Source organism: Cottoperca gobio, chromosome 4 (assembly GCF_900634415.1).
Source record: "Cottoperca gobio chromosome 4, fCotGob3.1, whole genome shotgun sequence".
NCBI lineage: Eukaryota > Metazoa > Chordata > Actinopteri > Perciformes > Bovichtidae > Cottoperca > Cottoperca gobio.
In genome coordinates, this window is record NC_041358.1 from 14,381,624 (window position 1) to 14,401,607 (window position 19,984).

General features: G+C 41.3%; 1 protein-coding gene across 1 annotated transcript in view; it reads left to right on the top strand.

Annotated features, from left to right (window-relative positions):
- The window catches only part of fcho1 (FCH and mu domain containing endocytic adaptor 1), a 54,652-nt gene that overhangs the window by 30,406 nt on the left and 4,262 nt on the right, over positions 1-19,984 (top strand). Inside the window, exons 7-23 of the mRNA XM_029430528.1 lie at positions 1,421-1,525; positions 4,347-4,445; positions 6,798-6,894; positions 7,141-7,258; positions 7,405-7,429; positions 9,323-9,383; positions 11,645-11,835; positions 12,298-12,322; positions 12,498-12,554; positions 13,323-13,374; positions 14,305-14,429; positions 15,519-16,607; positions 18,190-18,293; positions 18,830-19,025; positions 19,147-19,261; positions 19,594-19,749; positions 19,830-19,962. Coding sequence (XP_029286388.1) covers positions 1,421-1,525; positions 4,347-4,445; positions 6,798-6,894; positions 7,141-7,258; positions 7,405-7,429; positions 9,323-9,383; positions 11,645-11,835; positions 12,298-12,322; positions 12,498-12,554; positions 13,323-13,374; positions 14,305-14,429; positions 15,519-16,607; positions 18,190-18,293; positions 18,830-19,025; positions 19,147-19,261; positions 19,594-19,749; positions 19,830-19,962 — 2,748 coding nt within the window. The remainder of the gene's footprint in view (positions 1-1,420; positions 1,526-4,346; positions 4,446-6,797; positions 6,895-7,140; positions 7,259-7,404; positions 7,430-9,322; positions 9,384-11,644; positions 11,836-12,297; positions 12,323-12,497; positions 12,555-13,322; positions 13,375-14,304; positions 14,430-15,518; positions 16,608-18,189; positions 18,294-18,829; positions 19,026-19,146; positions 19,262-19,593; positions 19,750-19,829; positions 19,963-19,984) is intronic.

A 19,984-nucleotide genomic window follows, 5' to 3' on the forward strand; every position in this document is an offset into this window, starting at 1 on the left:
GAAGTGTCCTATGGAAAAATTATTAATGCGTTTATTCACAAAAATGGGAAGAAAGACATATTTCTTTACTTCCATGTTGTTGTGTCTAGATATACAGATAGTTTTGGATGTATTTGTTCAGGTTTTAGGATATCGGCCCCTGAGATTTCTGCCCCCACCCCGATGCAATGAAAGAGATTTAGAATTCAAATAAATTCAGCAGCTGCAGCTCTTTACAAAAACACATGTCGCAGTTACACAGGATAATTAACAGACTTTAAAGACTAAAGTAGTGAGGATCACTGTGCTCACCTTTCTATACTTTGTGTGTTTAAATGGGAAAAATGTTGCAGTGCCCAACTGAAGGTCAGCTGGTCGGCAATCTGTACTATAATCGTGTTTTTGAAGTTCACATTGATGCGTCTTTAGTCTTTCTGACGCAGAAGAAAACACAAGCACAAACATTTTGTTTTGTACTCTGTTGTTGTATTGATGGATCTGGGGAGATTATAACATTATACTAAATGTCTCAATGTTTTATTTAAGTGTTTTACCCGGCCTGTTATTTGTTCATGCTGGCCATGCCCCCCCGCTATTATTTAAATAATCAAACACACTCCCAACTCAAGGTCCACTTACTACTTTTTGTGGAGCTTTCTATCACATTAATAATAATAATAATAATAATAATAATAATAATAATAATAATAATTAGGGTTATTCCTTTTGATATGCAAAATAATATTAGTACCAGTATGAGTGAGCCAGGCTTACATTTGAGAACATCATTTGAAAATTAATAAATAATATTTTTAATAATATTAATATATTTTGATAGTCCATTCCCCCTGTACCCCTCTGCTTATGATCACCACAACTCATCCTGAGGACAACTCTGTGATTGAGTTTCCCCCTGATATAGTGATCAGAGTATTAAAACAAATACATTGACCATGTTTTTCTTATCTCACAATTTTGAAAAAAATCATAAATCACAAAGCAGAAATATATAAAAGAGCTGAAAGTTCATAATAAAAGTCCAAAGTTACTACTTAGATTCAGTGTGCTGCATCAATGTTCCTTAGTAAGCTCTGGGATGTCGTGTTATTATTGTCTGTCTTGTGACCCTAAAATCCATAATACGTTTGTTTTTTGTTTTCCACTCATGAAACAAGAGTGTCTGTTTTTATATTGAGGTTAAATTAATTAGATTTGTGTCTTGACAAATGTGGAAAGCAACATTATCTAACTGCTCTGCTCTGTGAATACATTGCTGTTCTTGTTTTGAAGGTAAAGATTGAAGACTGAATAGGAGTAGTTTTATCACGAGACAGAGATTGTTCTCATTCTGTAGCTGAGCTTTTCATTTTGATGTCTGGTTTGTGAATGAGAGTCTGTAGCTAAAGGTCATCTCTTTCCTTTTCCTTTCCTTTCTCACTAGGCGGAGCTGAAGTCTAAGAAAGCGGCTGAGTCATTTGCGTTGTGTATTGAGAAGTACAACCGGGTGGGAGGAGAGTTTGAGCAGAAGATAAGCGAGTCGTCACAGGTCAGCTCTGACACCAGCCGGGCCGGGGGCCACTTTCTTCTCTAACTTTCTCCCACCCTCTGATGTGGTGTTTTTTTAATGTATTTCTACTTCTCTTGGGCTTTATCTTTCTCTTTACCTCCCTGACTCACCCTCTCCGTAACCTCCCACCACACAAGAACTCCATCTTATCCTTTTCACTTATTATCCTCAAATGCCTTCCCCAAAAATGGAAACCTCAACCCCCCGACTCCTAAACACCTGCACACCGTGCACATCCTGCCCCCCCGCTCATTACTTTTAATCACTGCCTCCGCACTTCCATGGTTACTGCTGCTGTTTCCATGGAAATCTTTAACAAAACCCCAAATGAGAGCGTCTGTGTTTTATATTGGAAATGATGACGGAAATCCTTTTGATCAATTATCTCTTGTTATAGCTTTGAGGGGGAAGATTCGGCCATTAGCATGAAGGTTTATGCGTTTCATGGGAGAAAAACGTGTTAACAGATCAAAGAAGAAATAGAGGAAGACAAAGTTAGCAGCTCAGTAAATGATGTGCTTCTTATCAAACATAAAGCTAGAGGAGATCACAGATGGATTCTTTAAGGGAACTTCCATGGCTTTTAGTTTGAGTAATTTGCTCCAGATAAAGGGAAAATAAAAGACTCATTGTCTTTGTTTTGTTCCAGTTGTATTCATACTGGCTTTTTACAAACAAACCAAAAGTTATAAATATGAAGTCATAAAGACCGACTCATTCACTGGACAGCAACATGGACCCATGCAGGGAAATCAAATGCCAGGGCTGACACAAGTTATGCTGCACATTGCCTTATGCGTATGTTTATCTTCTCGAGTGCTCACAAAGAGCTCACAAAAAACAAACATGCATTTTGTAGTGTACTACTATGTGAGCATAGTTGCGTTGTGGTTGCTGCCTTTTACTCATTGTACTTTATTTGGAAATACACAAAGTAGGACACAAGCAGAACACAACGCTTTTTCACTTGCTGATTTACGGCGCACACGTGCCATCTAAACATCACTTATAAAGATTGGGAGATTGCTTTTCTTAGCAGTTCAATTATCGTGGATTTAACTATAATGTAACGTTTGAATTCAATCTAAAATACCCAACACATATCTAATATCACCAGTCCTCTGGTTGGCCCTCTTTTTCAGGCGGTCTGGGTCCCATTGCACCAGAGTTTGATTGACAGCTTTCACACCAGCCCGGAAGAACCGAACATGCGTTGCTTTGCAGTTTGGTGCTAGGCGACCACCGACTGAGTGCTAACTTTAGCTTAACACAAACCATGAACTGTACGCTACTTAATAGTTAATCGTACAGTTAAAATGAATGAAAACAACTTAACTACCTTCAGGGTGTTGTTTTCTGTTCGGCTCATGGTAACTTCGGTTAGTAAAGTCGTATAGCTCCAGTTATCCTCCAACAGCCACCACAGAAGTCTTTTAAGTCATCGGATTGGTCAATGGGGAAAAAACGTCAATAACGTCGGCCGCTTTTCCGCTCTGTGTCGAAGTTTTTTCAATTGATGTTCCTGTGAAAATGCGCATAGAGCGGGAAAACTCAAAGCGCTCAGCAACGCAAAAGCAGCGTGCAGAACGCTTCCCTCGTATCAAACCATTACAAGGCTGCTAAAAAGCGCTCTGTCTGATTGGGGCCTAAAATTCACAACGCATTGCAGAGCTCAGTACATCTGCTAACTCTCTTATAGAATAAGTCAGTCTTTAGGCCTATGGAGCAGTCTAGCTTGTAATACACTGAACACATTTTGGACTGGTCGAAAAATACAGACCGGTCGGAAATATATTTGTGAAACTGGCCCCTGGAGTCGTGGCACAAGGCAGATGGGAATGAAGTAGCCTGCGGAGAATGTTTTATGTTTGCACTCTCTTCCCAGTTAATTGGAGAAAAGAAACTGGCAAAGCTCACTGCTCACAACTCACTTCTCGAACAAAAGCCAATGGCACTATATCAAGACTATTCCCCTGAACCAGACAGCGACAAATGAGCTGGCTGATTTAAAAGCAGGATCAAACTTAAATACTAAATCCTCTCAAATTATCGCTGGTTTAAAGACCTGGCAACCCAGTGCATCTTCTGCTGGCTGACTGCCCCTCTGTAGCTGTTTCTGAATTCACAGTTCTCCTTATTATAGCCTATTTTCACTTTATTGCATACACAGTATGTGGAGGTTAAAATGTCAGTTTTTTGTTTTATTGTAGTTACTTCTCTGAACACTCCTGAGTGAATTTAGAAAGTTCAATTTATTTCCTTTTTATTATTAAGAGACGACAAATGCACAACAGAAATAAACCGTAACAATCACAGCATACGTATTAACAAAACGCATAACAAAAACTAATGGGCATCAACTGAAATAACAAAGAACCAGAAGAAAACACAAAATCAAAGATGGCCTGTAAAGATGGTCTCATATCAACAAACTTATCCCGTACATAATCAGTCCAAACAACATATTTATAATTAGAAATAAACAACAAAAAATCTTAATTCTCAAACTTGAAAACTGGAAAATTAGCTACCTCTCAGTATAAGTACTGGAAAAGTTGCATTTCTTTCCTGTTTTATAAAACAACTTGTCCAAAATTGAACTTTTGCCAACTTAACATCAAACCTCAACTGACATCTACTTCAAAAACACAGCTGTTTTGTTAAGTGTTTGGTTTTGAAATTATTTATTTAGCTCAAAAGATGCCAACTCAGTGGAGTTTTGAGATTTCACATTGTAACAACTTTTGTGTGTGTGTGTGTGTGTGTGTGTGTGTGTGTGTGTGCGTGTGTGTGTGTGTAGAGGTTTCAGGAAATCGAGGAGGCCCACCTGCGGCAGATGAAACAGCTGATCAAAGGTTACTCCCACTCTATAGAAGACACCCATGTTCAAGTAGGACAGGTATGTTGTAGCTCAGGTTGCCCTCAGACTAAGGTTGCAAAAGGCGCCCCCTCTCCCCCCTTAGTTTACTTGCTCAGTTTCACTCAATTCCTGGATACCGATGGGATCATGATTTTATATATATATTCACAACTCACTTTTCACATTGAACAGGTGCTCTTTCATTAAATAAACTAAACGTTTATGTTATTTATCTCATTTATGAGCACGTTTCAGTGTTTACTGCACGGTTTTCAAACTCAAGGCCACAATTATATCCGGCCCGCAAGAAAATATCATATGTCTATCATAACTGGCCCGCCGGTTTTGGTAATTAAATCAATTCATGGCACAACCACGGGAAAATACATATTTGAGGAAGTATCTAAATGTGTGCGAAATGAAACTGCCCCGGAACAAACTGACGGGACTGACGACAGATGGAGTGCCTTAGATGCGCGGTGAAAGAGCGGATTAGTTGGATGCGGGAGAAGATGCAGCTGACTGTGCATCACTGCATCATACACCAGGAAGCGCTGTGTTGTAAAGCTCTGGAAATGGAACATGTAATCAGCACCGGATGTTTGATGCAATGACAGCGTTCCAAGCCAAGCTGCCTGTGAAAGACTCTGATGCAGCAAGGAAACTTTGGTCACTACGTGTTTCCAAACACTGACAAACCATCTCCACCGCTGTGTTCCCGACTGCACATTCTGCTGATAAACTGAGCGCATTTGCCAACTTTGCAGCTCAGAAAAAAAAAATTGAACTGCTCAGCAATCCGTTTGCAGTTGAAGTGGAAACAGCACATGGAGCTGATTGACCTCCAGTGTAATGACACACTCAAGGCAACGTATGACTCTGTGGGCGCTGCACAGTTTCCAACCTTCATGTCGCTCAGATGCTTTGCATGTTTAGAAGCACATACCTGTGTGAGCAGCTTTTCTCTGTGATAAAGATGAACACAAACCCACACAGGAGTCTCACTGATGGTTTCCACAGAACCCCAAACATTAAACTGGCAGCTAAGAAAAGATTCCAAACATCTGGCTCTGACACATGTGCATACTCAGAGAATGTAGCTTACCTAAATATGTTCCATATCTTTTTGCACTTTATCCAACATCTGTATCCTCTTCAATAAATGTGGACCGTGTTTGGCCCTCGACGTAGTCCCAGTTTTTCATTTTGGCCCTCTCTGTGATTGAGTTTGACACCCCTGGTCTACCGCTTGCTTTGCGCAGTTTGTCCTCTGTTCTGTTTCGCGAAGGGCAGGGCTCCGCCCCCTACACACACACACACACACACACACACACACACACACACACACACACACACACACACACACACACACACACACACACACACACACACACACACACACACACACACTTACACTTACAGTCAGAGACAGCGGAGGAAAGGAGAGGGGAGAACTAAAGAAAAATCCGCTGCTAAATGTTTTACTTTAAAAGTACACAGTATAATTATTTATTACTTGTTAAACATGTTAAAAAATGTCAGCTCAAAATTGTCTGCCATATCGCGTCATCGAAAGAGCCATAGGTTCCTGACCCCTGCTATAGAGACTCAAAAATTGAGCCACTGATGGCCTAATATTGCTTTTTGACATAACTCGGACTACACCAAATACATAAAAGGTCTGTTGTAATTTATTAGTTTATTAGTTTCTGACTTCCCCCAAACTACTGTATCTCTGATCTGTATCTTAAACCAACTCCCACACACACACTAAGGCTTTTCTATGTGTTCTTGCTTTGATAACTAATGTAATATTTGTTCTCTTCCATTGTCGACAGAGCAGCATTACTCTCTAAATACTTCTCTTCTTTATTCTATATGTTTTTATATTAAAAAATAAAGTTTATGGTGTAGCGTCCCTCTCAGCGTGTCATAATTTAGGACCCATAAGTGCTCTCGTGTCACTACTGAATAATGTACCATCATTACCAACAGGTTTTTTTTTCTTTCATCTGGCAATTTTTGGAGTAATGTTTAGTTAAAGCTTTGTGGGATAACTTGGTACAAGAACCGCACCATGGTCAGGAAGTTAGTCTTTTTTGCAATTGTAGTTTTGTTCTTCCTTCCTGACTACAGTTTCATGCTAGTGTTCACCAACAGTACATTTGTGGTCAAAATGCCTTTTTTTTAAGACACATTGGTTAAACTAGTTGCATCGTTTCATCCTGTTGGACTCAATTACAACACTGGAAATTCTTAAGTTAATATTTTACTATAAAACATTATCACCCAAAGCTTTGATAACAAAAACAATATTTTTCACGGCACCTTTTCTAATACTACAAGCTTATTACAGGACCGTATAATCATTGTTGTTCTGCTCTGCTACAGGTCCACGAGGAGTTCAAGCAGAATGTGGAAAACATTGGCATCGATAACCTCATCCAGAAGTTTGCAGAGCAGAAGGGCACAGGCAAAGACAGGCCAGGTACGCTTCCACTCACCGTTTTTGGCTCATTTCCAGTAGGAGGGAAATAACACACACATTTAGCAGCTTACGTAACAATGAAAATATGAAAATACCCACACTCTAAACAGTATTGTGTAGGTGGAATAATTCATAATTACAAAACACTACAGTGTTTCAACTACATGCATATATTTATTATATAGTATTTGTTTTCTGAATGTTTTTTTATCCTCATCAAACTGCCTGCAAACCTGTTGCCTGCAGCTCTGGTTGGCTTTGAGGAGTACATGACAGCTTTGGCCCCAGAAGGCGGGAAGAAGAGTCGAGCAAAAGCCTTCAGGATCCCCGGCCTCGGCAAGAGAGACAAGGAGCCAGACTCTACGTGAGTGTGAGCACAAACGCACACAGAGTAACAATCGTGCTGTGCTCTCCCAAGATCTTCTAAACATGAATCCTGATCTCAGACTTTAGGCAGCAAGCACGGAGTTACTATATAAATAAAGCCATTTGTGTTTTTTGTACTTGCAGAGACTCTGCGGTGACGGAAACAGCGGTGAGTATCCGATATAATTCACACCCAAACACTGCAGATCCAAAGCCATTTACTTAATTATCCGTCCTGTCAGTCCTAAAGCTGCAGTTATCTCTGCAGACAAGTATGCTTTTTGGGAGGGCGTGGAAAGAAAATCGAGTGTGTGAAGAAAGTGAGTGGGAAATCATGAGTGTGTGTGATATTGACATGACTGATGGTGTGGGGTTTCCCAAGTTTATTCTGGTACTTCTGAGAAGAGGTTTCTGAGATACTTTGGCAACGAGAGGGGAAGTGCGTAACTGCATAGGAGAGTGTGTGCTTGGACGCTGCCATCTAACAGACTGATGTGGAAGAGAAGAGTAAACGGCAGATCAGAGTCGTTGGTGCTGCTATTTTACACTTTCAAAGGCATTACGTTTCTGACTGTAGTGACAGGTACTACTAATGTTAGCAGAGGTGACTTTAAAAAACGTTGCATAAGAATATACATGCACTGACAGTCTATTCACCTTCTAGATTTTTACTTTATTTTTGTTATTATTAAAAGAAAAAAAAGTCTGCGAAAGTTCCATTTATACTGTTGATGATTTATTTTATATAAAAGTGTACAATATTTCTGGGAAATTTTCCCCGAAAACAAGCTAGTCTGCTGACTTTAGATCATAACAGTGTGCTAATTTGTGTTTTCTCCAAATTATATTGTTTTAAAGAGACTTTGACTTAACTGAATCAGTGTCTGGATACAATGTAGACACGCATTTTAGACAGTGACAGCCTGTACTACTTAAAGCTGCATTAAATGATTTCTGGCCACTAGAGGGCAGAATAACTCTTAACACAAGCTGACATCTTATAAATTAGTTATTAGTATGTGTTAAACATCTCGCAGACAAAATGATCTTCTCTTTGGAGTCATGTTTCTTTTCATCTGTTGAATATAAATCCAATATTCACTCTTTTAGCTCCATTTTTGGTCTGGTGGAAAACAATGTGTTTAGCTGATAAATGCTCCACCAGCTAGTCTTTAACTGTCTATCTGCTGTTTGCTGCTGAGCAGGTAGTATAGGCTCTTTTCAGATTTTTTGGATTGAAAGCGGCTGGCTGTTTGCAGTGAGAGTGAATCAAAACAGGAAAGTTGTGGGCGGCTAAACAATGAGCTGAAACGCATTTAAAGCTCCATAGAGTTGATGGGGAGCTGCAGAATCAGGTGCTAATTCTCCGTAGGTTCATCTCTACGAGCCCTTTCACATTGTTTTTATATGATTATTATTATTATTATATGAATATACAGTGTAGCTGCCTTGAATCTCTGTGAGTATACTTTTATAGTCTAATCACCCCCAGTATGCATTAACTATACTGTTCTAAAAAAAAAAAAAAAAAAATCTAATTTTCTTTCACTGTGATCTGAAAAAAAGAGTATACATACAACTGGCTACAGTTCTACTTGACCTACTGAGATCTGTTTACTGAAATCTGATCTTATCAAACACCATCTGTATATGTCGACACTCTAAAAATAGCTTCCCCCACATTGACCGGATTGTAAGTCAGGCCTCCCTCTTGTCTTATTTTGAAGATCATATGACTACAGCTGACATGTATCCAGACATCCCAGCTCGAAGACATTAATTAAAAATCAAACTTAAAGCGTACCACTTTGTTTGGCCTGTTGGTAATAACAGTTGTAGTAAGTTTGTCACTGAGTCACTGTGTCTGTTTATTCACTCACACACTCATAGAAACCTCTCAGTGGCACATGTAGGCTGCAGTGCTGAGTTACACAGTATGACAAAGCACTTCTGTGTGTCGGATATGTGACTGAAGTGCCATTTGTCCCTGTGTTGCTGACCCAGCTGGTGTCTGACCCCCTCTCGTGTGTGTGTGTGTGTGTGTGTGTGTGTGTGTGTGTAGAATTCACCCCTAGAAGTGGACGACGAGGGATTTGTCATCCGAGCTGACAGCACACACAATGATATCCTTTTTTTCCTGCTCACACATGTTCTGACCATACTATCATATTACTACTTTAAAAATGTTCATTATTGTATTAAATAATCATTCTTTGTTTTAGGTGAATCATGTTGCTGTCAACAGGTGTTTTTCTGTGTCACATTGACGTGCAATTACAAAAAGGTGATAAATTAAAGAAGATGTTGCTCGTTGGTATAAATGTTCCTGCTGGAGCTCTGATGAACACCAGTCATTTTTATCCTTCATAGTTTTAGTCGACGAAAAGTAATTACACTTTAGTCAACTTTTAGTCGTTACTGATAAAAATGTTTTGGTTACAAAAGGAAAGAGATTTCAGTAGCTTTTATTTTTTAAACTACATTTTAGTCCCGTCTTTATTTGTCAGCACGTGTTGATATCGTAACCGTTAGTTTTCAATGACGTCTTCTTAGTCATGGAAAACAAAGTTGACCAACATATTTCATCAACAGTTTCTAAATGAACACTGCATTGATCGGATGGCTATTTTTATGCTTGTACAGCGCTTGTACGTGTTAAGATGGAGTTGGGTTACAACCCACATGTGGTCGCTGTAGAACTTCACCATGAAATAACCATCACATTGAAGTTTTTTTTTTACTGCCTCAGATTCATAAATGTATCTGAAGGATTTCACAAACTTGACTTCCTCACATGACCGAGGAAGTTTGCTCCAAACACAACCTCGTGAGGCTGCTGAATAGACTCTTAAGAGGCCCCTAGCTGAGATGGAGGCGTTTTTAAATGAAGTGTAATCAGAAGGTCGGAGGTGAGAGGCGGGTTTAACCAATTTGTTCACACAAGCGGCCACATTCATCGCCTCGTTAACTGTAGAGCTCTAGACAATTATAAAGGTCTTTCCCCTATTTGTTGGAGCAAATGACTAAATGCTTCCCCCTCGTTAAATACAGACGACGTAAACGCCTACATGGGATATGAATTAATTAATCTAACGCTCCATGTCCCGACTCTCCAGCCCTGATACGTGTATCAGTAGCAGCTCTCAGTCCGACCGCTCCGAGATAACAACTCTTCCTGACTTTGTCATCCCCCCCGCCTGCTCACAATAGATGGTTTACATTCATCAAATGCCCTAATGCTGCATTTGTCCCGCAGTTTCTCTGAATCTTCTAATAAACACAAAGACGAACACACCTCACACGATGTGACGCAAGACTTGCACGAGCAGCAGAATTCAGCCAAGAGGAAGGGGAAGGGGAGTTGACTTTCTTTGGGGGTGATGGTGCAGCAGGAAGTGGCGGTTTGGCTGTTGGAAGCTCTGCAGCCCTCATCTCCAGCAGCCTTTCATCTGTTTTGCATATACGTCTGTGTGGCACTGTACTCTTGTTTGCCTGCATTTTTCTCTCTGACGTCCTGATATAATGAATCTTACAGTGATTTGAAAGGACTCTTCGCTCTCAAGGAAGTTGCAGCATTTGTACAAATAGTAATATTCACCAGTGAACAGGGTTAATAAAACTTAACGCTGGTTGCTCTCATGCAGTTTTTGGTTTCATATTAGTTTTATTTTCGAATAGTTCTCATTGGAGGCATTGAGTAAGATAAAGCCTAATTGAAAGTATTTTATAATTGCTTGGGCTCAATTTTCTTATTTCTTCTTATCAGAAGTGTAACTTATGCAAAAGTCAGTATTTTAAATGACAACAACAACTTTTGGAAATGTTCATTTTATTACATCAATTTAATTTGATCAATTATGATGCAAGGCTGCTCACCTTTGTAACGTTAAGGTCATTCTCTCCATATGCAATACTCCTTACACAGGGGAACTGATGCAATACAAGACATTTAGTACAAGTAGTATTAAGTTGAGTGCAATGAAATGCCTTGTTTCATTAAAAACAGTAAAATATTATGTAATGGATAAAAATGTACATAAATAATAAGCAATATAAAAATGAAATAAGGAAAACGCATGTTGCACTGATTAAGTGATTCTCTGTAGGTACACTTGGTATTAAACTTGCTCTAATATTAAGAAGCTGCATTTGGAGGAATGAGTATGTGATTGTGAGTTTTGCACTTTTAAGTTTAGTTTAAAGGTAAGAATTTAAGTCTTTAAAGCTTTTGCAGATTAAAACTGAGCCAAAACAATTGTAACGAGCTGAACGTAAACCTTTTGTTTGTGCCGATAACTTGTCTTTGTAAGCTCTCATCAAACATCACTTTTCATTCCCTATTTACTGTATGAACGTGTTCTCCTTGACCATCCTCTCTCTGCACGTTGCTCTGAGAAGAAGAACAACTTTTACTCCAGTGACTCGGACTTCGATGACGAGGAGCCCAAGAAGTTCCACATCCAGATCAGACCGGTCGCCAGCAGCAATCGCAGCAACTCCGCTGCCACAGAAAAAGAGCTGAAAGCCACCGTCGGGTCACTCACTCTGCCGCCCAACAGAGGCGTCCGGCAACAGGTTGTGTTTGTTTTGGTGTTTCTGTCATGTTCTGTATGTTTGTCAGGATCCCTATGAAGAGGTGCAGAGATCTAAAACTCTTACTTGGCTATTCCCAGAGCTCGATCCTTTCCCTGAAGAAGCGCTAGATATAGCAAAGTATATGGACCTCACTTTAAGAATATTTACCTCAAACATGGTGTCCTCAAGGTTGTGAATGAATCGCCACACTCAAATCTAAACCTGTCCTAAATGACCACAAAAGGAAAACATTTTTTTTAAGGATAATTGTGGCAATATTACGCTTTATTTTTCTTGTTTCAACAATCTCCATGGAAAAACCAAAACCAACAAGTAATTAATCTTAATAACAAGTTTGGTCTGTGTGGCCAAAGCCTGATTTATCTTATTCCTCATCACCATTTCTTTTACATGTATGTACACTTTATTGACCAAATCTGTCCCCCACTCTTGACTTTTCAGGTGTCAATGAAGCGCCATCTCTCCAGTAAGTTCAGTCAAATGTGTCTCAATGTTTTTGGAGTAAATTTCTAAGTGTTAATGTGCAACAAATGTCTTTCCTGCAACATAAAGCAATAGGTGATATACAGTTGTAGTTGTAGTTGTAGCCTGTGTACTGTATGTAATAGTACAGACTTCTGAAAGCTGTTGTGTCTCTGCAGGAAACTCAAGTACTGCAGGAGGTCGCTCAGAAGAGGGCGAAGGAGCCTCCCACAGGGGTGAGTCTGATTTTAGTCTCATTTTCTGTGTCTGTCAGTCAGTCTTTTGTACCAATCTGTACTGCAACAACAAAAGATCATCATCATCATCATCATCATCATCATCATCCAGCGTTAGAGTCCGTCACGTTACCTGTAATGAGTTTTGAAGTTTCTATCCTTTCATTTGTTTGTGGCTGTAACTCAGAAAGTATGTGAGTTTCTCTCACACAAACACATCTGTAGGGTTTAGGAGATTTATTCCTTTGTGCAGCAGCTCTCTACCTCCAGCCAGTTTAGCCCCCATCTTTCCTTCAAGACAGCAAATCTCTTCATCGGCTGACCTTGCATGAACAGCCACCCTCCATTAGTCACACCCAGCCCTCCGCTCGTGCTCCACAGCATGTTTTATCACGGAGAGTTTCGTTAGCCCCAAGAAGGTTATGCTGGAGGCTGTAACCTGCGGCTTCACAGCAGCGGGGAGTCTCTGCCTCTTAAATCCAGGGGCAGCAGGATTAATGATTAGTGTCTGATTAAAGCGATTGCTCTGCAGTGACAGCGGCAGCAGTTGCTGGAGCTGAGTGAGACCGGGCTAATTGCTGGTATTTATCACAAAAAAGGTAATGTCTGATGGGTTTTCCCTCATGTCGTCCCATCTCAGTCAATCTCAGCCTCCCATCAACGCTGTGACGGAGAACACCATGTTGCTGATTAATCCTGATTAGGGAACAAGCTCTGCAGTGAGTCTCGGTGTCTTATTGTGTGTGTGTGTGTGTTGTCTCGTTACAGATGGAGAGCAGGAGGGCCTACGCAGGTCCACCTCCAGTCCTGATCACAGCAGGTGAGACTGCTCTGCTCTTTATATCTCATATCTGTCTGAGAGGTGCAGAGAGGGAGACACATTTGAGGGTTGAATTGCGTCATCAGTGGCCTTTTCAGCAGTTTGAAGCTCTTCAGATTTCCTCCTCACAGTCTTTCCACTGTCACCATCCTTGTTTTATTTTTGTCTTACCTTTTCTCCCCTCACTGTTATATTCTCCATGGTAAATTCCCCTGCAGCTCAGATAGAGCACCAACATCTTCTGTCGTTGTTTTTAAAGCGAAACAAAACGATTAAACAGACCAGAGCACCTTCACAATGGATGCATTATATGCTCTATGATAAGTAAACATTGCACCCATACTTCATGTGGTCTTATTGCAACATCATGGGCATTGACCTGCTGCAATACCAGGCTCCACTCTGTTGTGAAAGCACAAGATTTTGAAACCTTGATGCAAGAATTTGCTCCCAATCAGCCACAATAGCATTCGTGAGTTTCAACACTGATGTTGGGAGACGAGGTCTGGCTTGTAGTCGGAGTTCCAGTTCATCTTAAAGCTGGTGGTTGGGGTTTAGGTCGGGGCTCTGTGCAGGCCCGTCAAGTTCCTCCACCCCAAACCATTTATTTATGAATGTGGCTTTATGCAGGGAGGGGGGGGGGGCAGGCACTGTCCTATTGAAACGTTTGCCTACAAAGTTGGAAGCACACTATTGTCTAAAGTGTCATATCTATAAATATTTCCTTTTATTTATTAAGCAAACCAAACGGCACTAAGCCAGAAGTATGCGTATATACATATACATAAAAACCTCTTTAGATTCATGTTTTTATTGCTGTATTTTCATCCTACATTCTTCACAATACCCCCAATTTCTTCTCTCACTTTATCATTTCTCTTCATCACTCCTCTGATCGTCTCCCTCGTTCTCTCCTCGTTACTTTACCAGGTTGAGTTCAACACCGTCGGGTTCAGACAGTCTGTTCGGACCTCCGCTGGAATCGGCCTTCAAGTCCAAAAGCTTCGATGGTCGGGAACAACTCAGAGAGCTGAGTGTTTTTGGTGCCTCTGAATGTAAGAATTATTGTTTTAAATATATGTTCTTTTGTCTGTTAATTTTGATACCATATTGGCCCAAATATAAGACGATCGTTCCTTTTTCACACGGATTAGTCCAAGTGGGAATTGTCCCTGTGATAAAATAATTCTCATCCTTGAAGCCTTATCATTTATAAAGGTAAAATTAATAATATTTAAAAGGTATTTAAACTAAACTGTACATTAAGCCGATTGGGTTTGCTTTCTGATGAAATCAATGTTTCCCAAATCGTAACAAATGTACAGTACGAGTCAGATGAGGAGTCCAAATAAAGACAAGAAATCATATCAGTGATCCACTTCTTAAACTAAGGAGGGAGGGAGATTTACATGATCTCAAACTGTAACCCTTAAACTATAATCACACAACATTAAACTGCTGGGTCTCTTCATGGCAGTTTTTAGGGAGCGTTCAGAACAACCCAAAACGGCAAATGCACAGTCTGAGTCGATTTGTTGCCCTATAATTATACTCGAGCCCAGAAAAGATGAGTCATGTTTCCATTTGTCCGATGATCCTGTTAAGTCTGGTCTTTTAAAATGTGCTAGCTGCAGTCTAGTATTATTGGAGCAGTCTTTAATCCTCCATCCCAAAGCTCATCAGATAACTCGGAACCAATTTCGTTACACCAAGCCTCCCTTAGATGACTGGAACAGATTGGGATATCAGATGATTTCAGGTGGGGACGTGAGAGATGCGGTCATAGGAAGTGTGTTGGAAGGGGTAAATGCGTCAAACTGAACTAAAGAAATGAGTGTGTGAGACTCATGATGGCTGAAAGATTCCCTGATGAGAAAGATTGTTAAAGTGAACATCTGCTTTTATGAATATGTAAATGTCGTCGAATAGTATACGACCACTACTTTTCAAGTGTAATATCCAGAAACAAACGTTGCACTATATTTGGACTAATATTTGTTATACGTTTTATTTGCTTTATTTTAGTTTTTTTGTCTTGAAAGTTTAATTTCCCACTGCACATCAGTAATTACATTTTTGTGAGTTCCTTGTTTCTCATTGATCACCTCAGATGTTCTGCACTGTGTTTAATGTGTTTGTGTCAGATGCTGCCTTCTCATCCGACTCCTCCTCTCCGGAGAATGTCGAAGACTCTGGCCTGGACTCACCTTCCCATCAGCCTCTTGGGCCCTCGCCTGAGCCGGTGGGTTGGGCGGCTTGGCCTCCCGTGTCACAGAGTAAAGAGCAGACGCAAACACTGGGACGACCTGCGGACCCTTTCCTCTCTGCTTTCCGTGACCCCTCCCCTGGTCGGAGTACTCACCCGCAGGACAAGCCTGCCAGCGTCTGGTCCGTCGCCTCGTCACGTCCCTCTCGTGTCCCCCCGGATGTGGACCCCTCATCCATGCGGTTCCCTGCTTTTTCCCAGTCCCTCCCCCCGCCTGAGATGGAGTCGTCGGTGTGGAACTGCAAACACATTCCCCCCGAGGACCCCTTCCTCGCTGCGTTTGAGAGGACCGTCACCCAGGAGACTCTAAACCTGTCTGACGCCTGGGCCCGCCCACCGCCTCGCTCAGCCCAGGAGGGCAGGGGGATGGAGGTGCGAGGGGACTCATTCTCCATCGCCCTCGCCGACACCAAGACACTCCCAGTCTCATCCTCCTCCTCCTCCTCTTCATCCTCCTCCAATCGTAAAAACAGAGACAGGAAACGAGACCAGAGCCTCCCGCCTCCTGTTACTTCTGATGACCCGTTTGCGATCACGATGATTGGCAGCCCAACGCACCAGTCGTCGCTGGCTGCAGCAGTTGGGTTAATCCCTCCACACAGCAGCAGCAGCAGCGGTGCTGGTGGCTCTACCAATAGCAATAGGCTCGTACTCGATGTTAATTCAAATTCTTTGCCCACAGCTCAGCCCAAGAAGGAGCTGATGCACTGGAACTCTGTCCACAACCCGTTTAGTGAAACTGTCTCTGGAGGGCTGAGCGGCTCCAAAACACAGGAAGGAGGAGGGAAAGGAGAGGGAGGAGGAGAGAGGAGGAAACATCGATCATCAGACAGTGAGCCACGCAGGAACGCCCCTCCACTCACGAGGCATTCAGGACCACAAGAGGATCTGTGTTTTTCCACAGACAAAGATCAAGATTGCCTGGATCTGAACACTCCGATAACGTGCAGTATCGGCTCGCACAAGGGTACTCATTTCTTTTAACTTTTAATTGAGTCTATCTTTACATCATTTCAGGGTTACAAGAGGAGACGTTGTTACTAAACATGGTGTAGAAAATGAGAAAATATTTTATTAACAAACTAGAATGGCACCCAGAGAACGCAGACCGACACCACGGCCCGCACAAATGCCCTATCTTGCAATGTTAATGAAAGTGAAAATAATTTGTATATCTGCCCCGTGAGTCGGATCCGCTCCACCTGTAATGAGTTCTTTCGGCCCATGCAGCACCCTTCCACCAAGTTTCATGAACATCCTAGTTTTTCAGTAATCCTGCTGACAAACAAACCAAGCCGAAAACATAAGGTAATAAAAGTAACGTGCATACAAGAAAGAGATACTCAAGTCAACAATATGATGAAATGAAACCTGTCGCACTCGCATGAGGTTCTCAGCTTTGATTGAAATCTAAAAGTCAGTGTCCAAACAGAATATAGTCATAGGATGCTATCTCGACCATTACATTTAGATGTATCCATTTACAGTCTACAATCCAAGCCTGACACAAGGTGAAGGATGCAACATGCTCAGTGAAATACATACCTACCTCATTAATGAACAGAAATCAGGAACCAAATCATATATTTCTTTAATTAAGATACGTTTTCATTAGCAATGTTCCTGGTTCTATTCTGCACTACATCAGTTTAATTCTGATTTCTAACAAAAGCATTGAAACGGCCTTTTTAATTAGTCGACACGAAGCCTAATCTTTCCATCAGGCGCCTGCCTGCTCTGTCGCTCATTAAGGGCTCATTCAGCTAAATCTTTTTTTGTTGTTGATTAATTAGCTGCAAGGATTTTATTTTGTTAGAATTATGCATATTTCCTGGATGATGACTGAAACTATTAACTGGATCTGTTCAATCACATGCTGATTTTAGAGCTGAAATGATAAGTTGATTAATTATTAACTTGACAGAAATTGTATTGATTGATGAATCATTTAATTAAGCTGATCAAGCAGAAATGCCAAACATTACCTGGTTCTACCTTATAAAATGTGAGGATTCTCTGCTTGTTCTGTGTATATTTGCATTTTGTACACCTGGTTGAAAAAAAACAAGTGAATGTGAATGTGTGAAAAAATGTTAAAGGCCCATTTCATCAAAAATACATGCATACATATTTTTCTCAGTGGAGACGTAACCATTCCTTTAAAGATTCACTCCACTTAAAGTCAGCTTCCAGAACCATCATCAGCTAAAATCAAAAGTCAAATATTATTATAAATTCAAATAAATGAACGAGACGTTGCTCTTAAAGTCCAAGTGAGGCAGGATTTCTTTTTTGTTCTTTACCACTAGAGAGGACAATCTCTGTGAAGGATCTTCAGATCTAAATCCCTTTAATTAATCCAATACAAATAAATGTTATTAGGTTTTGTGCCAGCTTGTGTTTGGCAGCGTGTCTCGTTCAGCTCGTCTCCGGCTGTTCTGAACACGACTTCTGACTGAGAGGATGTCTGTCTCTTGTAATCTTGTTTTACTGTCTGATTTCAGATTTGGCTTTTAGTGACTTTTTGTTTCCATGTGTTTGTTTGTAAGGGTCCAAGCACAACTTCAGACAGGACACCACTGAAGTCGCAGCTGCTCCTCCGAGAGCGACCCGGGCCAAGAGGACTTCAGGCCGACTCAGCGGCTGTGAGAGAGTGAGATAACCGCCCGGTTCATTTATTAATGTTCTCTTAACATTATGTTGTTTCTTTTAATTATAACTTGACTTAATTATGAGTCCCATATCATTCCAACTTTATCCCTGATGAACGAGTCACCCTAATAGGTAATAGTGCAGATGAAGAAAAACTGAAACATTACTTTGAGAAGCTAACCCACCCTAATATAATAGTCTTTTAATTTAAATATTAACTTTCTAAAGTGTCAAAATTGTAAATATCATATAACTAAATTCATGTAAACTGTATAAAAGACAGCAGTCCCTGGCAGTATAGTGCCTGCTAATAAATATATGAATCTGTAAATCCCTGTGACAAATGTTAAAGCCTGAGAGACTTTTTTGTTTTAAAATGACTAATATTGTTTATCATATTTATTTCTGAGACAGTATATCGTCCGACAAAAGTAGCTATCATTAAAGGCCTACTCCCTACTTTATGTAAATGTTTGATCCAGTAGGGGCATCGTCTAAATTAAAATAGTGCAAATATTGCAAAACTTTGTGTTTCAGTCCCGGTCTCTGTGCTCCTCCCCGCTGCCGGAGCCCAGCCCCTCCCTCACCTCCTCCTCCTCCTCCAGCCCCAGTGAGTGGGGCCCTCAGGCCAGGGACAACGACTGGGGGGGTCAGAACCGGGCCCCCAGTCCTGCCAGGGCAGGACAAGCCTCACCGCTGCCCTACCAGCACCAGGACCACCAACAAAGACAGTGTAAGCCTCAACAAAGCAAATCAGCATATTTCCCCAAATGTCGAACTATTCCTTAAATCGTGACTTATTCATGTAAAGCTCATTATATTAACTGAGGACTCGTCACATTTGTTCTCCGCAGTGCACCTGTCGCGAGGCCCCAGTCCCATCTCCCTCAGTACACAGGAGGCCTGGCCTGTGGCAGCTGCCATCACAGAATATATCAATGCCTACTTCAAAGGTGGACAGCACAACCGGTCAGCATAATGATACTTACTAAAACAATCTTGCACATTCTCTGCTCTTGAAGGGGAACTCTGAGTCGGTTGACAGATGTTGCCGAGTACTACTACACACAAAATTGCATAAAGCCTTTTGTGGCTCCAGAGGGAGCTACGTGAAGTCTGATTGCCTCAAGTGATGTCACTTGAGTCAGCGTCTGTTGCGGCTGAAGACTACGTTTGAAACATTGTTTTTCTGCATCTTGAGATAATATGAGGTGGAGTTCCCCTTTAATCTATAATGCCTGCTTGTGATTCTGTTAACAAACATCCAACAGAGTTATTAATGTGTTTCCTTCTCCCTCCAGCTGTCTGGTTAAGATCACGGGCGACCTGACGATGTCCTTCCCTGCTGGCATCACCCGGATTTTCACAGCCAACCCCAACGTTCCCGTACTCAGCTTCAGACTGGTCAACATCTCAAGGATCGATCACTTCCTGCCAAATCAGAAGCTGCTTTACAGGTCAGCTGCCGTCCGCATGTAGAGTCACATCTGTGTTTCTGTTCTGCGATCCTTACCGTCCCGTCTCTGTGTCTCTGCAGTGATCCGTCTCAGAGTGACCCAGACACCAGAGACTTCTGGTTCAACATGCAGGCTCTGCAGCTCTACCTGCAGAGAGAGGCTGAACTCAACCCGCAGGCTTCGTACTACAACGTCGGCCTGCTCAAGTATCAGGTCAGGATTTAAAATGCTCACC